This window comes from Mus caroli, unplaced genomic scaffold, assembly GCF_978045245.1.
Source record: "Mus caroli unplaced genomic scaffold, Mus_caroli_1 scaffold_17, whole genome shotgun sequence".
Classification (NCBI taxonomy): domain Eukaryota; kingdom Metazoa; phylum Chordata; class Mammalia; order Rodentia; family Muridae; genus Mus; species Mus caroli.
This window is the reverse complement of record NW_028227272.1, coordinates 33523576-33549888: the sequence shown is the minus strand read 5'-3', so window position 1 is coordinate 33549888 and position 26313 is coordinate 33523576. Positions and strand designations below refer to the sequence as shown.

Below are 26313 nucleotides of genomic sequence, written 5' to 3'. Positions count from 1 at the left end.
TAGGTGGTAGTTGAAGCCCCGAGAAGAAGCCGGGAGAAAGAAAGGTGTTTTTCTGGTGATATTTAGTGAGGTTCGTTATTGCTATTGAACTGTGGGATAAACAAGCTTTACATTACTAAGCTTGATCGACTTAACTGAGCCTAGAAGCTAAACAGCTCTGGGAGTATACTGTAACTGGTGTTAGTTTTATCTAAAGAGCAAGGAAGGTAGAAGAGGAATGTTGGGAAATGGGAAGAGATAAAATGAGCAGAGTTGGAGGAGGAACCTCCTTGGGAGTCCTCGGAAGAGCCTAAAGTTTATAACTATAGGGAAGTTGATTCTCCCAGACATTGGATCATGGTCAAAGCATCCATAACAGAAAGCTGGAAGCTATAACGTTCATATTGGAACCTGAGCCCAACAGGCAAAACATGCGTCGAGTGAGCACATGGATCTAGTATAACCAAAGAGCTACCTCAAAGGAAGCTGGAAGGCACAAGACTCCTTTAGAGAGAAGCACACTCCCTCTCCCTCTCCCCCTCCCCCTCCCCTCTTCCTCCCCTCCCCCTCCCCTCTCTGCAGGATGGCTGACATTATCTTTGGAACTGGGTGAGCACAATTGCAGGTGATGACGACTATGGCAGGCCTGGCATTGAGACTTTCCGAGAGGGGTTAAGTCTATTGCTAGTCACAGTTTTGAGAGCATCGCCGTTAAGAATCACGCACTAGGAATTAGGAAGTTCGCCAAATAAACTAATAGGTGCTTGGGGGTTTGTGTTGGAGTGGAAGTGCCTGATTGTTCTAACACCTCCATCCTGCCCACATTGAACACATTTGATAAGTGACATTACTTTAATCCTTGAGACTGGCCCAGCACCACACTCTCACTCACTCATTCTGAGTTCTTGGTTTTTCCCAGGTGAGCTACGCCTCCTCTAGCAGGCTTCTCAGCAATAAGAACCAGTTCAAGTCCTTCCTCCGCACCATCCCCAACGACGAACACCAGGCCACCGCGATGGCTGACATTATCGAGTATTTCCGTTGGAACTGGGTGGGCACAATTGCAGCCGACGACGACTATGGCAGGCCTGGCATTGAGAAGTTCCGAGAGGAAGCCGAGGAGAGGGATATCTGCATTGACTTCAGCGAGCTCATCTCCCAGTACTCTGATGAGGAAGAGATCCAGCAGGTGGTGGAAGTGATCCAGAACTCTACAGCCAAGGTCATTGTCGTTTTCTCCAGCGGCCCAGACCTAGAACCCCTCATCAAGGAGATTGTGCGCCGTAACATCACAGGCAGGATCTGGCTGGCCAGCGAGGCCTGGGCCAGTTCCTCCCTGATTGCTATGCCTGAGTACTTCCATGTAGTCGGGGGCACCATTGGGTTTGGTCTGAAGGCTGGGCAGATTCCAGGCTTCCGAGAATTCCTACAGAAAGTCCATCCCAGGAAGTCTGTCCACAATGGTTTTGCCAAAGAGTTTTGGGAAGAAACATTTAATTGCCACCTGCAAGACGGCGCAAAAGGACCTTTACCTGTGGACACCTTCGTGAGAAGTCACGAGGAAGGCGGCAACAGGTTACTCAATAGCTCCACTGCCTTCCGACCCCTCTGCACAGGGGATGAAAACATCAATAGTGTCGAGACCCCTTACATGGACTACGAACATTTACGGATATCCTACAACGTGTACTTAGCCGTCTACTCCATTGCACACGCCCTGCAAGATATATACACCTGCTTACCGGGAAGAGGGCTTTTCACCAACGGGTCCTGTGCAGACATCAAGAAGGTTGAGGCCTGGCAGGTAAGTCTCTCACTTAGCTAGTAGTTTTCTGTGTGTTTTAAAGCAGAATTGGGGTGGCGCAGAAAAGAAACATGATGACTACATTATTTGCTTTTGTGGCACGGTGACCCCAAAGTACCTGAGAGACCAACTTCAAAAAGGATTCATTTGGACTCATGGTTTCCAAAGGTCTAGCCTATGGAACATTTGGTCCCATGTGCTTGGGAAGGGCATCATAGCCGTAATGGTATGTGGCATAAGAGAACTATTCACTTCTTGGCCAACCAGGAAGCAGAAACCAGAGAGAAAGGCCTACTAGCCATTCCTCATCTTCTTCTCCTTCATTCTCTTCCTCCTCCTGCTTCTCCTCCTCCTGCTGCTTCTCCTCCTCTTCCTTCTTCTCCTCCTCCTCCTTCTCCCCTCCTCTCCCCTCCCCCTCCCCCTCCCCCTCCTCCTCCTCCTCCTCCTCCTCCTCCTCCTTCTCTTCCCCTTCTTCCTTTCTCTCCTGGCCCTCAGGCAGGGGGATGGTGCCAGCATCAGAGTGAATCTTTCCCCCTCACCTAGTCCTCTCTGAAGGCACATTCATGTTCACACCCAGGAGTAGGCTGCCATCATCCGAGTGATTACGAAAATTGCAATATCAAAATGAGAGCAAAGTAGGACATTAGATTCATGAAACCTTTTCAAACGTCTGAGAACCCAACTGCTGCAAAACTGGTGGTGTTTGATTACCCGTCCCTGGAAAGCTGCAGTTCAACTGTCAATTAGCCCCACATCCAGAACACCTAAAGCATTGCTCCTAAAAGTCCTCAAGTGTCTGGGGACTGCTTTAGTGTGGCTTGAATAACATCCGAGTAAAAGATATTTTCCCTTGTGAATAACCAGCATTTGTCCAATATCTACTGCATTCCATGTGCTTACAGGGAGGAAAGTGGTGCTGTGTGCAGACACTGGGTTTGCTGTAGGTCACTCTACCTGTACTGGACTGGCTGACTGGCCAGCTCAGTACGAACTTGAGGCACAAGCATACAAAAGGCATGCCAAACCTAAAACAGTAAATGTTTCAAAGGGAAACACTAGCCATAACTACAAAAAAACAAAACAAACAAAAAAACCGCCAAACAACAACAACAACAAAACAGGACTTAAGTGAAGGTCTTACAGGTGTTTTATGGGTTATTCATTTAAGTGTCCAGGAGTTTTTAATTATACATAGAAGTGACATCACAATGTTTGTCATCTCATGAATTTCTGAAGGGAACAATCAAGTCTGGATTATATCCTGTGTGGCTGCTCATGCCTTGCATGTCAACTCTGGTTTTTCAATCAGACTGTCTGTGATGGTTTGTATATCCTTGGACCAGGGAGTGGCACCATCTGAAGGTGTGGCCTTGTTGGAATAGGTGTGACCTGGTTGGAATGGGTGTGTCACTGTGGGTGTGGGTATAAGATCCTCACCCTAGTTGCCTGGAAGTCAGTCTTCCACTAGCAGCCTTTGGATGAAGACATAGAACTCTCAGCTCCTCCTGCACCATGCCTGCCTGGATACTGCCATGCTCCCACCTTGATGATAATGGACTGAACCTCTGAACCTGTAAGCCAGCCCCAATTAAATGTTGTTTTTTTTTTTATAAGACTTGCCTTGGTCATAGTGTCTGTTCACAGCAGTAAAACCCTAACTAATACAGAAGTTGGTACCAGGAGTGGGGTTTTGCTGTGATAGGCCTGACCATGCTTTTATTTGAAAGAATGTGGATTTTGGGACTTTGGATTTGGAAAGCAGTGGAATGCTTTAAATGGGGCTTAATGGGTCATCCTAGTAGGAATATGGAAGATTTTGTTGCTGGGAGTGATTTGAACTGTGTTGACCTGGCCCAAGAGATTTCAAAGGAGAAGAATTTCAGAATGTGGCATAAAGACTGGTTTTGTGGTATTTTGGTGAAGAATGTGGCTACTTTTTGCCCTTGTCTGAAAAGTTTGCCTGAGGCTAAGGTAAAGAGACTTGGATTAATTGCTTTGACAAAAGAAGTTTCAAAAAAGCCCGGCAGAGACTTTGTTCTCTGGTTAAGTCTTATGAAGAAAAGTTTGAACAAGCATAGCAAGCTTAGAAAGGAAAAATATAAAATATACGGTTTGAGTATTAAAGGAGTACCAGGAAGTGAAATGGAGCAAAATCTTGTGTTCTAAGAGATAAAGATTAAGGGAGTGGGACCTTGGGGCAAGATCCTACCCAGCTAAATTAGATCCAGGCATGGTGGTACACACCTTTAATCCCATGACACAAGCATGCTGATCTCTACATTCAAGGTCAATCTACAGAGCAAGAACCAGGATAGCCAAGCTTAGGCAGTGAAGGATTTAGAAAACATAAAGCTAGTGATAATGTAATAATACAAGGGGATCATGTTCTAGTTCCTGTAAGCAGCAGAACTCGGCAGCTTCAGCCATGTGCCTCTGGCTCTAGAGTTAAGAATGGAAGGAACTACTGGGAAAATTGATGCTGGTTAGCTGGAGCTAAGGAATTAGCGGTGATTAAGAAGAGACCAGCATCGTTGAGATGAAATCTTTTGGAAATTGTTTTCTGGGATCACAAAGAAGCTGTGTTCCAGAGATACCCAAGGTTGTACCTCATGCTTCGGCTGGACTTGGTAATGTGTAAGAGTCACTCAGGTGGTACTGCTTGTGAAGGAATGCAGGGATCATGGAGAGAAGCTGAGGCTTAGCACTGTGAGAGGCCAGGGAAGCCCATTGGAGAAGGTGAAGCCTCAGCTGTAGTTGATGGCTCAGGATTGAAGGGGTCATGCAAAGGATTTGAGGCTTGGCACCCTGAAGAGAGCCTATGAGAGGCTATTGGTGAAGCCTAGTTGGAGTGGAACACCCCAGTGTATTGAAGATGTCAGTACCATGGGATGATCACCAAGAACAGCAGCCGTAATAGAGTGGATCAACCTGAGCATAGAGTGCTACAGAGGACAGAGATGGAGAAGTGATGCCAGCCCTTAGCATCAAGTGGAATCCCAGACACTGAAAGAAGAAGATGTAACATTGAAATTGCCTTGGAGACTCAAAGATGTTAAAAATGCCAGAGCCATGGGATACATGCTGAGGAAAGCTGCTAACAGGGAGTGGAACCAGCCCAGGAGGAAGCAGTTTGTTGCAGTCAAAAAAGATGAAAAAGGAGTGGAGATCTGAAGACCACTTTGACATCAGCCATGGAGATGCAGAGTTTGGAGTTTGCCCAGCTGGTTTCCTGCCTTGCTTTGGGGATTACAGATAATTAAGTTGAATGAATCCCAGAAGAGACCTTGAACTTTGGACTTTTAACATTGTTGCAACTGCTATAGACTATGAGGACTTTGAAAGTTGCACTAAATGCATTTTGCATTATGCTATGTTTAAGTATGGCCCCCATAGACTCATGTTTTTGAACAAGTCTATGGGGACCAGGGAGTGGAATGTGATGGTTTGTATATCCTTGGACCAGGGAGTGGCACCATCTGAAGGTGTGGCCTTGTTGGAATAGGTGTGACCTGGTTGGAATGGGTGTGTCACTGTGGGTGTGGGTATAAGATCCTCACCCTAGTTGCCTGGAAGTCAGTCTTCCACTAGCAGCCTTTGGATGAAGACATAGAACTCTCAGCTCCTCCTGCACCATGCCTGCCTGGATACTGCCATGCTCCCACCTTGATGATAATGGACTGAACCTCTGAACCTGTAAGCCAGCCCCAATTAAATGTTGTTTTTTTTTTTATAAGACTTGCCTTGGTCATAGTGTCTGTTCACAGCAGTAAAACCCTAACTAATACACTGTCTTATACCTTTTGTATGTTTTTCTCAGCTCCAGAATGGAGTAGAGAAACTGCGTAAGAATGGAATGAGGTGTCTCTTGACTCCAAATCAAATGACCCAGCTTCAGCATCTCAAGGCTAGCTGTGATCTTAGGCAAGCCAAGACTCTAAGTGATAGCCAGTTCCTTGTAACATGAACTTATGTCTAACTGGCTGTCCACACAAGTCTCTTTTAAAAAATGAAATGAGATACGAAAGCAAGTCACAAACTTGCAAGCTATAAACAAATATGTGACTATCCCAGTAATAATTTGTGTGCGGGGTGTACGTTCATGTATGGGTGTGGCCATGTGTGTACATGCATGCAGACATCAGCGATCAACTCTTGGGTGTCTTCAGTAGCTCTCCACCTAATTTTTGAAACAAGTTCTCTCCCTAAACCTGCAGCTCATTGACAGTCAATGAGCTTCCTGTCTCTGTCTCTTCCTCCTTCCCTCCAATGCTATGATCACAGAGATGTACCATCATGTCTGGCCTTTTACGTAAGTGCTGGGAACTGAACCCAGGTCTTCATGCAAGCATTTTAATGGCTGAGCTATTTTGGCAGCCCTTGTTGTGTGGGTATCTTAATATACTCATAATCAATCTGTGGACAAAAAATAGAAGTAAAACAACTTTGTATTCAGATCCCCCCCACCACAGACCTTTCAGGGAAAGATACTACGAAAAAGAGCATGTAACGTATGTGTGTTAATGTAACACCTCCCGAGCACTTGTAAGGAGAACTGTCTAGACTCATAAAATAAGTCAGGATTCACGGAGCCCTCCTTGAATGAGAAAATCTCCCTCCGACAGCACTGCCAACAGAAGTTTCTAATCTTTGTGGGTTGCCCTGAGCTTCCTCTTCACATTGAACCTCTACCAAAAGCCTTAAGCTACAGTGAAGACCTCAGGAGTTATGCTTCAAATGCAACATTTTAAATAAGATGAATTAAACACCAATATCTGGGTCATAAATATCTCCTCACACCTATAGCCCATGAAAGGAAGACCTTGGCTCTTGAAAATGCTACAGGAGCAGGGTGAGGTGGGAGGGAAAGAAGTTTTCTGTGGGAAACTTGACTTTCCAGTAACTCTTCTCCCAGACTAGGAAGTAAGATGACCAGGGCTAAATTTGAGTCAGGGGAGGGACTACAGTTATGATTCAAGCTCATTAGTAATATAGTAGAAAACCCAAGCCAAATTGACCTGTGCAGAAAGGGGGAAAGGAAATTTTGTGGCTAGTCTTGCTGCATAGCTCAGAAGTGTTCCCACCACAGGTGATTCCATCTCCGTCTTTCTGTTCCTTATTCCCTGGTGTCGATGTTTGCAGCTTCTACAGTAGCTTTAAGTTCAAAAAGGTTACAGAGGAGGGGTGGGTGAGGACTGGAACGTGGCTCCCGAGTGCTGAGGATGGCAGGCACGGGCACTTAGCTGACATGTCTTCCGGGATCATTACAGTCTCCATTGAGCCCCAGAAGCCTCCAGACTCTCTAAGATCTTGGCCGTGTCCCTCACTATAAGGAGATGTACCAGCAAGTAGTGACATCATCATGAGGGCCTAAATAGGTAGGAACCTGACACCTATATTCAGTCTCATCCAAGAATTAGCTTGCAGCCCAGTGTCTGCCATCTCTCAACTCTTTGCTTCTAAGCCACTTGCCCAGCACCATTCTTCAAATCCCGGATTAATTTTTGATGCAGAAATCTCGTTTCTCATTAGCTGTTGACATATCTTTGTTCCTCATCTCAAGTCGTCTATGTCCCATGAGAGGTACACCCAAGGAGGATCCTGTTTTATTTCTTAAGCACTATCCACCATGAACTTTTTTTTTTATCAGAATTCAGTTTCTCGTGTAAATCTTTTCTAGTCAGACTCTCACGTACTTCCATTCTGTTAATTTTTCTTCCTCATTTTTGCTGCCAACCATAAACTTCTTTCGTTAATGGAAAGTCCTACCTGTGCATGGACCATTCCTGGCTTCTTGACTCTGGCTAAATTCTACTGCCTTTTAGAATGTATGTAGATAGGGGCTTCCCACTGGTGCCTACAAGGCACACATGTTAGCTCTAGAGTCCTGTAGTGGGAATACCCTCAAAGACCACAAGATGGAAATATCACCGCACAAAAGAAAGTGGAATTCTCAGAACCTGCGTTCATTTACCTTTCTCTGAAATATGTGTGTCCTTCTCAGAGGGTTGCAAATGCACCGGGGATCCTGCTATGTCTCCATCCCCCCAAGCCCCTGATTTACTCATTCTGTTTTCCTCCCACCACTTGACAGAGAAAACAAGAAGCAACATGTTATGCTGATGTACAACCTAAAGAAGAACCGCACATCTTCTTTTTCAGTGGAATTATCATCTTTAGCATTCTAAAAACAAAAGGGTGCCTTCTCTGGGAGAAATACCTAAATACTTTTTTATGTTAATTGCTTCTTATTGACATATTCATTGCACATAGTGATGAGCTTCATAAAGACATTTTTATTCAAATAGGGCATGAATTTTGACCACATTCGCCCTCCCTTACCTTCCCCTTTCTCTCTTCTCCTGATCCCCATTCTTTCCCAGACAGTCTCACTTCTCTTTTATAGATGAGATTTATGTATCTGTATAAAATCTAGGATTCACAAATAAGAAAAAAACATCAAGACATGATAGTTGTCAAGCTGATTTTGCCTAATCAGATCATCTTTGTTTATATCCATTTTTCAGCCAATGACATAATTTCGTTCTTACCTGTGGCTGATTAAAACTCCATTGCATCCACAGGCAGGGTCATATGGAGGTTCTTCTTGCAGCTCTCTGGGGGAAATTCCATACTGGCAGTCATAGTGGCTAGTCTAATTTACATTCTCACCAGGAGCCTACAAAGGTTCCCTTTTCCCCACACCCTCACTAGCTGTAGCTCAGTGGGCGAGAACTTACCTAGCAGTCATGAGGTTTGTGGCTTCAAATCCCAGTGCCAAAAAAAAATGTTTTTGTGTGTGCCAGGAACAATCAATGTAAAGACTCTTAAATGTGAAATGATTTTCACTTCTTTCTTAAAGGTGAAGTATTATGCAGGATATAAAGTGCTCTAATATAAAACTTACAAGGCCGCATGCCAAAAGAGCGACTAAGGATGCTTAAAGAGATGAGCTTGGGCCTGGAGTGATGGATGGCTCAGTGTTTAAGAGCACCAGTTTTCTTCCAGAGAACTGGGTTTCAATTCCCAATACCCACATAGCTCACAACTGTCCCTAACTCCAGTTCCGGGGAATTTAATGTCCTCTTCCTGCCCCTGCACATGGTACCCAGACATGCATTCAGACAAAGCATCCATACACATACATTTAATTCATTGGTTATTTAAAATGAGAGATGGGACTCAGATGGGTGTAGAGATGACTCACACATGCCTATATACCACATTCACACACACACAAAAAAATTCTGGCTGCTCCGATCTACAGGACCTAGGTTTGATCCCCAACACATAGATAGTAGCTCTCACTAGTCTGTGGCTCCAGTTCCAAGGGATCAAATGTCCTCTTCTGGCCTCCTGGAGGAACCAGGCCTACACATGGTGCGCAGACATGGATGCAGGAAAAATATCAATACGCTCAAAACAAAAATAAAAATTGTTAAGAGAATAGTGGGTTCATCTCCGGCAGAATGTACCTGATTATCTCAGACTAATTTAAGGCTCGGCAGGCATTTTTCTTACATCGGTGTCGGCAGGATCAGGGTTTTAAACTCCGTGGTGCAATCTAAAGGTTCTGTGTACTTAGAAAGCTATGTGGGGGTGGAACAGGATTTCAGGGGCAATTGCAGGACAAATGAGAAAGCCACAGTGCAGAAGGCTGCAGTCAGATCCAACCAAACCCCTAGTATAAAAATCCAGCATGGCAGGTTCTTTAGTGGAAGCTTGAAAACTTTGAGGATATGATTTGGGGGTGCATCCTTCTTCCACGTTAGGAACATGGTTGAAATCACCAGCCAGAACCAACAATGACCCACCTGAAGCCAGTGATGTTCGTTTGTTTGTGTTATCTGTCTATGTGAAAGGTAATCAGCTAGTTATGAAATAATATCATTCCAGCTCTTATCCCCATCTTTGTCCCTACTCCTGGACACTGTTGAGGGTAGTGGACCTAAGAGAGAAGAGACGCTATCTGTTGCTTGCTGTGTGTCTTAGTCATTGTTTGATTTCCCGCACAAAACATCATGACCAAGAAGCAAGTTGGGGAGGAAAGGGTTTATTCAGCTTACACTTCCATACTGCTGTTCATCACCAAAAGAAGTCAGGAAGGGAATTCACACAGAGCAGGAACTTTGAGGCAAGGAGTGGATACAGAGGCCATTAAGGGGTGCTGCTTACTGGCTTGCTCCCTCTGGCTTGCTCAGCTTGCTCTCTTGTAGAACCCAAGACTAACAGCCCAGAGATGGCACCACCCACAATGGACCCTTCCCCCTTGATCACTAATTGAGAAAATGCCTTACAGTTGGATCTCATGGAGGCATTTCCTCAAGGGAGGCTCCTTTTTCTGTGATAAATCCAGCTTGTGTCAAGTTGACACACAAAACCAGCCAGTACAGTGTGTTAAGACCCACAAAACCTAAACAAGAGGAAAGAAATTGATGGCTCTAGTTTTCCTATTACATATGATATTATTCAGAGTTCTCAAAGAAACAGGACAATGGGCTATGGATATTCATACATGTATTTATGGAAGATGAGAAGTCCTTAGTCTACAGGCTAGGGACACAGGATGTCGGAAGACCTTATAACTAGAGAAGTCAAAAGTTCAACTCTCAGCTGGAAGATAAAATCCTGAGATCCTGGGAACACAGCTGTTGGTGAAGCTCTAGGGTCCAGAGCATGAACTGACATCCAACAAAAGACAAATGTATCCTCAGTCTTGGGGAGAGAGGCCATGTTACTGTCTGTATTTGTTTTCTATGATCTTGCTAAGGTTACATGGTGTCCACTGAAAGCAGGTGTGGCTCTTTCCCACCAGGCTAACTGGACTCACATGCTAGCCCCCTCTGAAGCACACTAGGTGTCTCATCCAAATAGCACTTTATCAGGTTTGTAGGTAATCAGCAACCCAGTCAACTCACACACACACACACACACACACACACACACAAAGGATTCTTCAAATAAGAATGAAGGGTTTTTAAAAATTCATTTAATAAGGAAATTGTATTGACCCCTTCACCTTGGACACTGCACCAGTTCTATTGGGGGCAGCGTGGAGCAGCAGAAAGGCATGTTTATATCCCAGCCCTAACCTTTATCAACTGACTTCTGCAAGGTACTTAGCCTTCTATGTTCAGTTTCATTGAGTATTAAAGGAATCCACAGGGTTGTGAGACATCAGTAGAGCTATATTCATAGACACTTTCTAATCTCCTTTAATGGCAAAGCCAGAGCTGGTATGGCAAGTGGAAAAGGCAGTAGCAACCATAGCATCTTCCATGATAAAGTGATCACATGCATAGGAGATTAAGGAAAGGGGCTTCTGGAAGCTTCCTAGAGAAGTTTGAAGAATGTTCATCTGAGCCATGGAAGGTCTTCAGCCAGAAGTGGGAGGAGCTAGGTAGCCTCAGCCAGAAGTAGGAGGAGCCAAGTGTCCTCAGCCAGAAGTGGGAGGAGCTAGGTAGCCTCAGCCAGAAGTGGGAGGAACCAACTAGACTTAGCCAGAAGTGGGAGGAGCCAAGTGTATTCAGCCAGAAGTGGGAGGAGCTATGGCCATAACACAGAGGTCTCAGAGTCAGAAGAGGGAAGCTCTGAGAGCTGCAGGCGGAGACTGTTAAAGAGCTGGGAGCTGTGTGCTCCAGAGGGAACGATGAAGGTGAGCACACAGAGATGCCTTTTGTAAAGGAAAGTAGGAAAGGCAGGTGCACTCTTTAAAGGGGGCACATGTGGCTCCTTTCTAGTTAAGACTGATTGAAGAAATAAGTAAAAATAAAGACAAAGATGATGAAGACAAAGACTGACGTCCACTAGGGAAGTCTCAGAAGAAAATGAGAGGTACAACACCTTGGTGGGATTCATTCCCCACTAGGTTTGAGGATGGTTCTGTCTGGTTGTAGAACTGGCTGGTGTGAAAGAAACAGGTTCCTGTTGCTCAAGGTCCTGGAACAAAAGCCAAGACATCCATAGGAGCAGTAAGGACACACACACACACACACACACAGAGAGAGGACCATTAAAAAGCAGGCCTGGCGAAGCAGCCAGGAACATGCCTGAAGGTGAGCAGGTTTCCACCGTGGACTTCTGCCTCCAAACGTCTCTGAGTTCTTATGAGTAAATGCAGGCCATTCCTGGTCTCTGTCCTTACAACAGATGCAAATTTTAAAATTCAATCAATGCAAGAATATGTTAAGGAGCAGCATCAGCTCTGTGAGGTTCTCCTGGGGCCCTGGCCAGGCCAGCAAGGCTTGACATAGTTTGTGACACACATCAGATATCTGTGAAGAACTGGTATTGGTCTGGGCCTCAGCATGGCCGAGGAAGCCCATGGCCATATGAACTTACACTAAAATTTTTCCCGATATCTAATTAGATGCTGGATTTTTAAGTACTTTTAAAATAATGATAGGCTGGGCATGGTATTGCGTGCCTGTAACCCCAGCACTCAGAAGACAGAGGCAGGGAGACTGTGATTTCAAAGCCAGTCTGGGCTATGTGGCAAAACCATATGACTCCTCCCACCAAAACAAAAGAAAAAAAATCTATGAAAGTGGATGTTGCCTCTAGATGTTCTCTAATACACGGACCAGAGGACTCAGTGCTCAAGCTGAGATACTTTAGCCAACCCAACCAGGCCTCACCACACCTCAGGCAGGAAAGTGGGACCTGCAAGGGACAGGGGTTCCTGAGGTACTGTGGGAATGAGTGCGTCATATTCCTGACTGGGCCTGTCTGCTCACTTGGTGCCTCCATAGCATAGAACAGGAGCTGCATCAGACTGTGGTGTTTACAAGCATAGGCTTGTGATTCAGGACAAAGTGCTTCAATTTTCTGTACCACAATTAATAAAATGGGGAGTGGAGCCAGGCACGGTGGCACATGCCTTTAATCCCTGCCCTCAGGAGGCAGAGGTGGTCGTATCTCTTAAGTTCAAGACCAGCACAATCTACAAAGTGAGTTCCAGAGCTACACAGTGAATAAGACCCAGTCTCAAACAAACAAACAGGGGCAGTGGAACGGGCGTTCATGTTATTTTTGTGACTAAATAACATGAAACACTATGGACCGTGCCTCAAAGGCAGTAAAACAATATTTAAAACTTTAGATGACTCATATGTAATAGTAATTACTACGGCAATTACTTGCTTTTTTTGTCTGTGCAAGGCCTCTGTTGACCCCTAAGATCTTGAATAAATTCAAGGATATGTCCTGACGGTCAACAGTGGTGCCCAGGGCTCCACCCACAGTATCTCTGTTCCTTCTACTCCACACTGAATTTTGGCAGCAAGACATCTCTAGAGACTCAAAGCCATAGGGAAAGAAGGTGCAAGGATGAAGAACTCCCAGTCTTCCCTCCTCTCCTTTCCCAACATCCAACTCAGGAGATACCAGGAAGGGCCTGGCCCTGCTGGTCAAGGTTTGACAAAGTCATGATGAACCTAAAGAGGCTTTCATTTGATGTGATCAGGGAAGATGTAGTCTTTTCTCCTCCCTATCTTCAAAAAAGTGTTTCCTACACCACTTACATTGTGGGTAATCAATAAAGCATGGCTTACCAGAGCTACCACAGGCACAGTAAAGAAAAGTAGAGGAAGACCACTTCTTCAGTTTCATGTTTCTTTCCTTGATGGAATGAGATATTCACAGCACACAACCAACATAGCCACAAGTAGCTATCCACAGCTCTTATTCATTCATCTCTGTCCTCTTTAGGTCCTGAAACACCTACGGCACCTAAATTTCACCAACAACATGGGGGAGCAGGTGACCTTCGATGAGTGTGGTGACCTGGTGGGGAACTACTCCATCATCAACTGGCACCTCTCCCCAGAGGACGGCTCCATTGTGTTCAAGGAAGTTGGATACTACAATGTGTATGCCAAGAAGGGAGAAAGACTCTTCATCAATGAGGGGAAGATCTTGTGGAGTGGGTTCTCCAGAGAGGTATGAGTAAAACACACCATGTCAGCACTACAGACAGGGAACTGTTGGCTTAGGAGGGTGTTGGGATTTATCGCAGGCCCCCTAGGATAATATCTTTTAAAAATTTATTTATTTATTTTGTGTATGTGAGTATACTGTTGCTCTCTTCATGCATACCAGAAGAGGGCATTAAATTCCATTATAGATGGTTGTGAGTCACCATGTGGTTGCTGAGAATTGAACTCAGGACCTCTGGAAGAGCAGCCAGTGCTCTTAACCACTGAGCCATCTCTCCAGCCCCATGGATAATGTCTTTTCCTAAGTTCCCCAGCTCTGGCTATCCAGAGTTGCCATGAACTATAAGAGTGTTTTAGTGATGAGAGGAAGCCCAGGAGTCTGAGCTTCATGACTGACCACTAGTCATAAAGTTTCCCAGGCATTACTTCCCCCAACCAGAACAAAATGTTTAAGCAAATATTTCTCAGGTCAGTGGCTGTCAAATGGCACTGAAAGAGACATCCTACCAACCTTGCATAGGGGATTCAAGTTTGAGATGGAAAGGGTAGCTTTTTAGGTTGTCACAATGACCTGGAAGTAATAATGGCTTTCAACACTTGGGGTTCAGGGATGCTAAATGCCCAGCATGCATGAGATAATCTTTGATAGCATTTACCATCCACCCCAATCTCCATTAGCCATGTAGGGATGTGAGTCCAAAATAGACATGGGTGCTTTAGAAGAAGGATATTCAAATAGCTCCAAGCTGACCCATACAAAAATCAAAAGGGTCATTCATTCTACTTTGGAAGCCCCCCTAACCAAGAGGAAGATGCTTGTGACTCTAGCCAAGATGTCCTGTCCATATGTGAAAGCCTGACAAAGGATATGCTGAGCATTCTGGATGGCTGTATATTAATGTACTGCTTAGATTTTTTTTTGTCAAGTTGACACAGCTAGTATCATCTGGAAAAAAGGAAACCTTAATTGGGAAAAGGAAATGCCCCATCAGATTCACTTGTGTTTAAGTCTATGATGCATTTTCTTGATTTAGTGATTAATGAGAGAATGCCCAGCCCAATGTGGCTGTTGCCACCTTTGGGAAGGTAGACTTGAGTGGCATAAAAAGCAAGCTGAGCAAGCCAGGGTGGGGCAAGCCAATGAGCAGCACCCCTCTATGGCCTCTGCTTCAGTTCCTACCTCAAGTTCCTGTCCTGGCTTTCCCTGATGATGAACTGCAGCCTAAAGGAAGGAAACCATTTCCTCCCCAGGTTGTTTTTGGTCCTGGTGTTTCTCACAGCAACAAAAGCATAATGAGGCTGCTAGAATAGAGCAAGATGCGGAGCCCTAGCCCCTCTTCAGAAGCAGCCTCAGGACCAGGCATCCTCTACAACATCCCGGGATTCTGAGATCCACTACCTTGCTCTTTGTAGTGCCTTTCTGCTGAGCATTGTGAACTACTTTTCATGATATGACCAAGGAAGAGTCAGCTTGTTCTTATTGCCAAATTGCTATTATTTTGCTGTTTCCTGGTCGGTGGGATGGCTTCACCATGGGGAGGTCTCCTGGGACAGTGAATCTCATCCACAAGGGGCAAGTCCTCACCTCATTTACAGCCTGTGTCATGATCTTCTCAGAATGGAGGTGTTGGGATTCCACAGGTTAAACTCTTATGCCCACTAATTACATTGTTGTCTGCTTTTCAAATGACTGGAGCCGCTATTGTGTTATCAGCTTATCATGTGTCCTCATTACCTGTCATTGGGGCGTGACCCATCTCCCCTTCTCCTTGGAAGCTATTTCCTGTACAGTTCTCTGTAGTCCTAATGTCCTCTATTAGGCTATGGGCATAGCAGGCTTAAACATTAGTAAATGTGTAACAGAAATAATCCTTATAAAACAGTCATCTATGTCCCTGACTAGTTGACAGAATTATAAATTAAATTTCATTTTTTTTAATCGAAACATGATCTAAAAGCTAGCATACAATAGGCATCCAACAAATCTTGGAGTCAAAGTCACTTCTGAAAAAATTGTAGAAGCAACTACAAAAATACCATGTATGTTTAATTCTGAGTTATATATTAATAGTTTCTTTACACATCTCCTGAAGTTGCTACTGAGATCAAGTGAAATCTAGGACTTTGCATGTGAATTTGAAACAAACCATCAAGTATGTCCACACTTGGCCTTACCACCTTTTGCTTTTACAAGAAACAGGATCAAGGAGCCCGGCTCTATCTCTATCTGGAATGGCCCAGAGTTGGCCACACCAGTCCTTATACCCAAACTCCTCACTTGGTCCATGTCAAAGGAGTTGTAAGACTGACCCTTGACACCCCAGTTCCAAACCTCCATCTTTTATGTTCTCTGCCACCAGGTGCCCTTCTCCAACTGCAGCCGGGACTGTCAGGCAGGGACCAGGAAGGGCATCATTGAGGGAGAGCCCACCTGCTGTTTTGAGTGTGTGGAGTGTCCTGACGGCGAGTACAGTGGTGAGACAGGTAAGGGATCAGCCCCTCACACACCCTGGGCAGGACTTGGGCTGCCTTGGGGGTCAGCAAAGCCCATGGGAAAGCTGGACAGAGCTGGTGCTTAGAGCCACTGGCCTTCTAGGAAAGCACTCTTAAGCATTGCATCCGCTGGGCAGGAGGTGAAGAGAAAGGCCTCATGGGTATTGTTTTAATATCCCAGGTGTCTCTCCACCTCCAATCCTGCCATCCAATAGTGTGTTCCTTTTCTTAAGGCTCCGTGGCCCTAAGTGGACATAGTGCCATCTGCTCCAGCTTCAGAGTCAAGGCTGTGGCAGATTGCCTCTGGGTCTATGTGCACCACATGCATGCCTGGCGGCTACAGGTGTCAGAAGAGAATATTAGGTCTCCTAGAACTGGAGTTAAAGATGGCTCTGAGCTGCCATGTCAAGTGCTGGACTCAAACACGAGTTCTCTGCAAGAGCAACAAATGCTCTTTACCACTGAGTCATCTCTCCAGCCCAGGCTCAACTTCTTCTGAAAGAGAATCACAATTAGACCCCTTATGGGGCTGTGAGAGTTAAACAAATTAATATTAAGATACATATATATATATATATATATATATATATATATATATATATACTGTGCAAAGGTCAAAGATATATATATATATATATATATCTTTGATATATATATATATACATATCTTTGATATATATATATATATATATATCTTTGACCTTTGCACAGTAGAAGTACTAGATACATATTGGCTATAATTCCTTCTCTTTCAGCCTGACCACAATGATGGCCTCATCCTTCCCTCCATCTTAGGAGTGAGGAAACTGGGGCTTGGAGAACTAACCATGACCAAAGTTAAGCAGCTAGCAAATAGCATGGCCAGGATCCCATCTCAATCTCTAACTGAAAACATTCATGCTCCAAACTGCCTACTGCCTGGCAGGCCAGAACAACTTAGTAAATATTCATCACCTAGAGCAATGGTTCTCAACCTGTGGGTTGTGACCCCTTTGGGGTGGCATGTCAGATATCCTGTGTAACAGATACTGACATTATGATTCATAACAGTAGCAAAATTACAGTTATGGAGTAGCAACAAAATAATTTTATGGCTGAGGGTCACCACAACATGAGGAACTGTATTAAAGGGTTGCAGCATTAGGAAGGTGGAGAGCCACTGATCTAGATAAATATGTGATCTCTCTCATTGGCAAGTTCAGAACATAGATATGACTGGCCACATGCAAGGAACACTATGCCTTCATCTAAAAGGACATCTTTTCTGGCATGGTAACAAAGCCTATCACATATCCAAAATAAGCCAGGCGGTGTGAGAGATAGTAGCAGTGTTAATAAAACTCACTATTACAGCCATGTTACTATCCGTTTGCATCCCACAACTCCATCCTGAAAACCTCAAACATGAACAACTTAATTCGGTTTTTATTTTTATTTATTTATTCATTTATTTGTTTTGTATAAGTCAGACAGAACTTAAAACAGAGTGTAGGGCCTTGTTTGACCTCTGGGTGCAAGGTACTATCTGTTACAAATGGTTGCAGACCGTGGTAAAAGAAATGGACTATTCCACAATTGTTGGGAAAGGGAACAGTTTATTCTTGATAGATGTAAAACATAGCAATAATACTATCGATAAGTAAAATACGAAGTGAGCACATCTCCCCTCCACATGCACACTTACATTGACTGTGCCACATGGTAACTGAGTCTGCACTGGTCATTTTCAGATGCGAGTGCCTGTGACAAGTGCCCGGATGACTTCTGGTCCAATGAGAACCACACTTCCTGCATTGCCAAGGAGATTGAGTTCCTGGCGTGGACTGAGCCCTTTGGAATCGCTCTCACTCTCTTTGCTGTGCTGGGCATTTTCCTGACCGCCTTTGTGCTGGGCGTCTTCATCAAGTTCCGAAACACGCCCATCGTCAAGGCCACCAACCGAGAGCTGTCCTACCTCCTGCTCTTCTCCCTCCTCTGCTGCTTCTCCAGCTCCCTGTTCTTCATTGGGGAGCCCCAGGACTGGACCTGCCGCCTGCGACAGCCCGCCTTCGGCATCAGCTTCGTGCTTTGTATCTCGTGCATCTTGGTGAAGACCAATCGAGTCCTCCTGGTATTTGAGGCCAAAATACCCACCAGCTTCCACCGGAAGTGGTGGGGACTCAACCTGCAGTTTCTGCTGGTTTTCCTCTGCACCTTCATGCAGATTGTCATCTGCATCATCTGGCTCTACACGGCGCCCCCCTCCAGCTTCCGCAACCACGAGCTGGAAGACGAAATCATCTTCATCACGTGCCATGAGGGCTCACTAATGGCGCTCGGCTCCCTGATCGGCTACACCTGCCTGCTGGCTGCCATCTGCTTCTTCTTTGCCTTCAAGTCCCGGAAGCTGCCAGAGAACTTCAACGAAGCCAAGTTCATTACCTTCAGCATGCTCATCTTCTTCATCGTCTGGATCTCCTTCATTCCAGCCTACGCCAGCACCTACGGCAAGTTTGTCTCTGCCGTGGAGGTGATCGCCATCCTGGCAGCCAGCTTTGGCTTGCTAGCCTGCATCTTCTTCAACAAGGTCTACATCATCCTCTTCAAGCCTTCACGGAACACCATCGAGGAGGTGCGCTCCAGCACTGCGGCTCATGCTTTCAAAGTGGCAGCCCGCGCCACTCTACGCCGCCCCAACATCTCCCGGAAGCGGTCCAGCAGCCTCGGGGGCTCCACTGGGTCGATTCCCTCCTCCTCCATCAGCAGCAAAAGCAACAGTGAAGACCGGTTCCCGCAGCCAGAAAGGCAGAAGCAACAGCAACCGCTGGCCCTGACCCAGCAAGAACAGCAGCAGCAGCCCCTGACTCTCCAGCCACAGCCACAGCAGCAGCCACAGCCGCCGAGATGCAAACAGAAGGTCATCTTCGGCAGCGGCACGGTCACCTTCTCTCTGAGCTTTGATGAGCCTCAGAAGAATGCTATGGCCCACAGGAACTCCATGCGCCAGAACTCCCTGGAGGCCCAGAAGAGCAATGACACCTTGAACAGACACCAGGCCCTGCTTCCCCTACAGTGTGCGGAGGCGGACTCAGAAATGACCATTCAGGAGACGGGCTTGCAAGGTCCAATGGTGGGGGACCACCAGCCTGAAATAGAAAGCTCAGATGAAATGTCCTCAGCGCTGGTCATGTCCACCTCTCGGAGCTTCGTCATTAGCGGTGGAGGTAGCTCTGTGACGGAAAACATACTGCACTCCTAATGGAGGGAAAGGTTATCCAGTTGAGAGTTTTTCTTAGAGTCCCAGGAAAAAGGATGGGTCTTCCCAGGAAGCCAGGGATAGTAGGTGCATCAAAGCCTGTACTCAGTTGCACTGCTTTGAATGACAGTGAACTGACTGGTGGGCTCTTTACAAGTTAGAAGAGCCATGTTTTGGGTATTGTTTTCCAGAGCTCAGTATCATACCTGGATTTGCTGAAATTTTTTCCTCTGCTCCATCCACCACCAGCTCAGATGAAAGCAAGGCTATAAGCTACCCACCTGCTTCCCTCTAAAAATGCTTATATCCAGAAATCCCTACCCCGAGGCACAGTCCAGATACAGATGGATGGGACATCAGATCTGCCACCATTAAAGTTGAGTCTAAAAGCCAGATAGTCACCGGGACTGTCTATCACATTGACAGTGGACAGAACTATACATTTGCAAGACATCAGGCAGACATGTCCTCTCCTATTTATAAAGACCTTAAGAAGTGTGGCCTCCCTGTTGCTGCTATTGTGTGACATCTGTTCCATCTGCATCCTTCCTGTGACATCATGCATGGGTGTGTCCAGCACCTGAAGGCAATGCCACATTTAGATCTCAGGATCATAAGCATCACCTCTAAGCACCAGGAAAGGACTGACTCAACCCAACGAGCTGTCTCTGTAACTAATATTGATGTACATAGCGTAATCCTTAAGAAACTGCTTCTGTTGTAATAGTCCATGGGCGATTATAAACTGAAAAATGTCGCAGTCTAGATTCTATAAGGCAGTATTATTGAGTTCTGTTTTCCTTTCCCATCCTGTACCCTCATCCTGGTGAGCAGAGCCCATGCAGTCCCTACATAGACCCCATGGCTCTAATCACGCCCCAAGCCCCATCCCTGAGCTAAAGGTTTTATGAAGCCAAATCCTGACCCTGGCTCTATGGAGAATAAGCTCCCAGAAGAAAGTGTGGTTCCCAGTGAGTGCCACTGTTCCCTCAGCAATGAAATTAACGTGCCCACTGCTAGGAACTCAGACTCTGGACGACAGAGACCAAGGTTCAGGCTCTGGCTTGGTCACTGACAAGATGGGTGGTTATAAGGTAGAAACCACAGCCTCTTTAAGCCCCAGCTTCTTTGAGTGTATAGTAGGGAATTACAGTTCTTTTCGGATGAGTTAAGCATGTGTACATCACACCTTAGCACAGTGTCTAACACATCATACACATTTAGGGTTGGTAAATACGATTAGCGATATAGTAACTACTAGTTTCCACTTGCTCAGACTATGCCATAGCTTGGACTATGACACTAAAGGTCCTTATGTTAACAGATCTGTCCCTGGGGTGCCCCTCTTTGAAGGTCATGGTGCCTTCAGGAGGTGGGACTTAGTAGGACATCATTCAGTCATGGGAGGTGTGCCTTTGAAGGGGGTTATGGGACTCTGGCCCCATTCCCTTTTTCTTCTCTTTCCTGGCCATACGATGAACAGTTTTCTCTGACACAGGCTGACACACCATTGCCATCCAGCATCCCACTAAAGAGCATGGACCAGAACCTGCATAAACAAAGCATCAAGATAAACCTTTTCTCTCTCCAGTTATCTGAAGTATTTGATTACAGTGAGAGAAAGCTGACTACAGAAGATAAAGCAAAAAGGCTTACTAAGAATCCAGATTTTAATGTCTAATCCACTGATTACAATAACTTTCTTCAGAGTAAGTCCCAGGTCAAGGTGTCAGCAGAAGCCAAATGCTACCCCCAGCAAACCCAGTGTTTGGCTTCTGTGGCAACAGTACCAACTCGAGCACCATCGCTGGTTAATAATTTATCAGGGCAGGTTTCACCAAGCCAAGCCACACTGTGCCAAGACCAAGCCATAGAACGTAAATTCATCAGTGGTCAAGATTTACAGTCCATGGCGAGTCTTCCTCTGGCCACTTCCTTCTGAGGATTTTTAAAGTAATGGGTTGGCATTATGACCATAAAGACAATGAGTGTGCAGTAGAGAGCACAATCCTGTCCCAGAACACAAAACTGTCCCCATGAGCCACCAACACACCAACCAGAAAGGGCGCAGCCTGTCAGAGCCTGCTGCCTTCTGTTGTCAGCCTCTGAGCAAGGCAGCATGCTGAGTAAAGATTTACTTCTAAAATTTCACTTGGCAAATAAATAAATAAATAAATAAATAAATAACACAACTGCAGCCAAAAGTTTAATGACTTCAAAAACCTGTCACAAAACTGTGCAAACAACTTCAGTAAAATGTCACACATTCATCCTTACTAGTCTGATTTCAATGCATGCCTTCTGCAAATAATCTCCTCGTTCCATGATTTTTTTTTTTTAAAAAAGAAAGAAAACTGAGAATCATCAGGAAAAGCATTGCACAAAGTGTTCATTTTGCCGGGGGCTTACACATCAAGTAATGTCTTTGAACATCCTCATCAGAAAGGTAGATAGGAATTCTCATTATGTCTCTATAGCAACCTAACATTTATCTCAAATTCCTATTTGGCCAGCAACCAAAGCTATAGTTAAGTCAAATTAGGGGTTTTCCCTGGAAATCCAGAGTTTTCTGATTCACATTATATTTTTAAGTTCAGTTCAGAAGTTGTTGGGTTTTTTTTTTCTTCCTCTTTCCAGGTGAGTTGTAGCATAAAGGAGGTGAGGGTCTTCAATCAGGGGCATGTCCTCTTAGCGTTCCTGAAGCCATCTTGTCTGGCTCTCAGTAACTGTGTCTCCAAGCTGGCTTCCTGTAATGTATTTGTGGCAGTTCACTTTTTGTTACTGTAACAGAATAATCAAGCAGGCTAACTGTATAGAGAAAAGAGGTTTATTGAACTCATACTTATGCCCACTCAAGGGCCAAGACTATACAATTACCCACTGGTCACCACAATGACAGGAAAACACTGGTAGGGACAATTTCACCTCAGGATAGGAAGTGAGAGGGTGATTCAGGAGTCAGCTTTACTCTTATAACAACTTAGTCTTAAGACTCCACAGTCCCCATAAGAACACTTCAATTCCTCAAAAAGAAGATGACCTATTGACCGAAAGTCCTTCCACAAGGCTACAACTCTCAGTGCGACCACACTGGGGCCAAGTTCCTAACGTGTGGAACCCCTCCCCCTTCAGAAATTATATCTAAACCACAGAAACAACATCTCTCCATCCAGTTCCCACAGCAGCATCTATGGTGGTGTTCATGGATGGATCACTGTCTCAGACAACTGGCCCTTCCTAGGCCTGCAAGTGCTTTCAGCTCCCTCCAGGTCCATCCCACGGACCAGGAATCCCTCTGAGCTCTCACAGAGGTTACCCCTTATTGCTGCTGCCCAACCATGCCAATGCAGAGACTTCCTGTACTTTAGCGGGTATACAGCGCACACGTGAGTGAGAAACGGGGTAAAATGCTGACAAACCTGTGTGGACCTGGGCGCCTAGACAGAATAACGTTCAGCCAAAGATGCTGAGAGTTATGTATGACACCCAGAGCCTGTGATTGTGTCAAAGTAACACTGGTCTAAGATGCTCATTCAATTAAGATTCCTTCCGATTCGCCACAAAGTAAGAAACCGCAGAACCATCAGTGTCAGGAAGATTCCGGACAGCATCCCTCCTCCATCGCTTTGTGTGTGGAAGCGCAGGAGAGGCAAAGGGATGCAGACTGTTTCTAGAAGCTGGACAAACTAAGGACACTGATTTTTTTCCCCTGGGAGTCTCCAGGAAGGAATGCAGAACTAGAGTACCTTGGTTTCAGCCCAGTGAGACCTTTGGAGGGCTTCTGACCTCTGGAGCTGTAAGATAATAATAAATTTGTGTTGTTTTAAGCCACTGAGTTTGTGGTCCTTTGCTTTAGCAACTATAGGAATCAACTGTTTTTCTGTGACAGGAAATAAACTCAGGGCCTTTTTCACGAAAAGCAGGCATTCTGCCCCTGAGTTAGGCTTTCAAGCCAAAGGTTACGACTTTTCTTGAACGTTTCTGCTTCAAGACATCAGACCTTCTCACACCTCCCTTCCTGCTCTCACCGTGACCACCCTTCCTTCCAGCTAGCTCACTCTTCCCCAGGAACAGGTCTTAGCCAGTGTTCTCCTCTCCAGCTCTGCGTACAAACTGTAAACCCTGAGCTCTGACTCAGGTTGCCCTGTGGCTACTGAAAACTAGTAGCTAAGCTGGCCCAACCCATCTGTTGGCAGCAGAAACTTGACAGTAGCTTCAACACACTGGTGTTCAATTTCTCTTACATAAAAGATTTTAAGAGATAAATATTTAATCACTGTCTTAGACACTGTTCTAGTGTTATAAAGAGACACCATGACCAAGGCAGGAAGAACACATTTAATTGAGGGGCTTACTTACAATCTCAGGAGCTTAGTCCATTATCACTCATTACTGTGTCAAACTTGGGGAAAGCTGGGCTATCCTGATACTATCTCTCTAAAAGACATAGTTTGGGGTAATATTGTCTTTTGACCTGAATAAAGCACACGGCTGTGGCTGTTTCTGCCTAGAGCCTGAGTTTCTTTTCTCTTATCATCCATCATTAACGCTAAACTGGATGTGGCGGTATATTGTCTGTAACACCAAAACTCTGAAGGCAGAGGCTGGAAGATTGGCCAGCCTGAGCTACATAGCAAGACCCTGTGAAAGGGGGACTTAGAATAAAAATCAGACCTGGAGGGACAGAGTACCAACAAGGGTTCGGTGTTAATCACCAGATGAGGCAATGAGCATTAGCTGGTCACTCTGGAATTCATTAAGGACAAAGGCAGATACCAAACGTGCATAGAATTTGAATGCTTTGGAGGCAGTCGTAGTAAAATCTCTGGTTTCCAGAAGAGCCTGGGTTCCTGGCCCAGACAGAGGAAAAACGTCAAGGGTTGCCTGAGACTGCTGATGTCGTGGCTGTTCAGCAGAGTGAGATGGGGCCACCGGCATGCAAGCACAGGATGGGACCAGTCTTGGAATATGTACATTTTGAAGATAGACAAAAGAGTATTTCACTGGACAGCAGGTAGCTCAAGAGGCAGGGAACTAATAAAGGCCCATAGGGACAGCTGGCCTGAGCCAGCCTGAAGACATCCACACCTAGGGGCTGAAGAAAAACCCCATCTCAAATATCAAATGAGTTCCCTTTGGCCAGGGACTACTATCATAATCCTGTTCTCCCCTAAGCCCAGAAGGAATTTGGTGTGGAAGAAAACGAGGCCATCTGTTTATATTAAGAGCTGTTGGGGCTGGAGAGATGTTTCATTGGTTAAGGGCACTGACTGATCTTACAGAGTAGCAGAGTTTGATCCCAAACACCCACATGATGCCTCACAATCTGTACCTCCACTCCCAAGGGTTCCAACACCCTCTTATGACCTCCCAAGGCACCAAGCACCACAGTGTACAGACATACATGCAGACAAAACACCCAAACAGAAAATGATAAAATAAAATAGCAATATTTTAAAAATAAATAAAAAGAGCTCCTAACAGACGAGTGGGTAAGGGGTACAGATGAGGACGGAGCGCTAGTGACGAATCAGCGGTTGCCTCTGGACCGAGGACGAGCCACCTGGGTGACTGACTACACAGGGGGCTGGAAGCTGTAAAAGCCTCTAACTCTATCTGAAGTTCTCAAACTTGAAAGACAAATGCCTGCCTGTGTGGTCACTGAACACAAAGAAGAGAGGAAATCCCAGGGAGAGCCCTTGGGATTCCTACAAGGCTTGAAGGCTGGCAAAGGCGCCTGGAAACGTTGTAGAAAGGAAATAGAACCCAAGCCTGCAGCTGTTGTTCAAAATGCCCCGATTCTCTTCTCTTTGAATGTTTCCTTCCCCGTGACCGCTGGCAGCATTCACATTATACACAGAGTTTGTTGAAAGGCTGGTATCACGTCTGTCTTGGATTTTGTTTTGCCTCTTGTTTTTATTTCAGGACAGGGTCTCATGCAGCCCAGGCTGGCCACAAACTCACTACATAGTTAAGATGACCTTGACCTTGAACTCCTGGTTCCCATGCTTGTGCCTTCCAAGTGCTAGGATTACAGGTGTGCACCACTATGCCTGGTTTGTTTTGTTTGTTTTTGGTTTGGTGTTTGTTTTGTTTTGTTTCTAGAATGCTCTAAGTATTTAGAAAGATGAATGAGTCTAGAAAGTTATGTCCAGCACTAGCATACCACAATGTCTGGGATTCCTGTTAAGTGAATTTATTTTGGCTGCTCTTGCTAAAAAGGGAGAGGGGGAGAGAAAGAGAGAGAGAGAGAGAGAGACAGAGAGAGAGAGAGAGAGAGAGAGAGATCGATCCATATCTTAAATATGTCTGCCCAAGTTCACATGGTAAAAATTCACACCCAGAGGAAACACTGTTTAGGAGGTAGAACCTGTAGGAGGTTCTAAGGGCTGGTTGTGGTGGCACACATCTTTAATTCCAACACTCTGGGGCAGAAGTGGGTAGATCTCGGTGAGTTCGAGGCCAGCTTGGTCTAGATCTCGGTGAGCTCTAGGCCTGTGGGAGTTACATAACAAAAGCCTTTTTAAAAAAGAAAAAGAAACAAACTGAAACAGGTAAAGTCAGTTCCTGGTGAGGCTTTAGTGCTACTACCTTTGAAGTGAGCCTGGTTCCTACCAAACAGATGAGTTTTGGCCAATCTTCTCTCTTCCTTCCTGTCCCGACTCCACCCTCCCTGTTCATTTGTACACCTGTGTAAGCATAGATACACTCCCTTATCTGAGCTCTCACCTCCCACTTCAAGGCGACAGGATAAAAAGGCCCTCATCAGGTATGGGTCCTTTGACTCTGGACTTCTCAGACCCCAGAACTGTAGGACATAAATCTCAGCTCTTTTAAATCACCCAGTCCCCAGTATTCTGTTACCATAG

The 26313-nt window shown here is 45.4% G+C and overlaps 1 protein-coding gene across 3 annotated transcripts in view; it reads left to right on the top strand.

Moving 5' to 3' along the window:
* Positions 1-23307, top strand: part of Casr (calcium sensing receptor) — a 75069-nt gene extending 51762 nt beyond the window's left edge. For all 3 annotated transcript variants that reach the window (XM_021185270.2, XM_029470777.2, XM_029470776.2), the window contains exons 4-7: positions 899-1783; positions 13490-13720; positions 16077-16200; positions 17940-23307. In XM_021185270.2, the coding sequence (XP_021040929.1) occupies positions 899-1783; positions 13490-13720; positions 16077-16200; positions 17940-19447 (2748 nt within the window). In that variant the 3' untranslated portion in view covers positions 19448-23307. The remainder of the gene's footprint in view (positions 1-898; positions 1784-13489; positions 13721-16076; positions 16201-17939) is intronic.
* The last annotated feature ends 3006 nt before the right edge of the window (positions 23308-26313 follow it).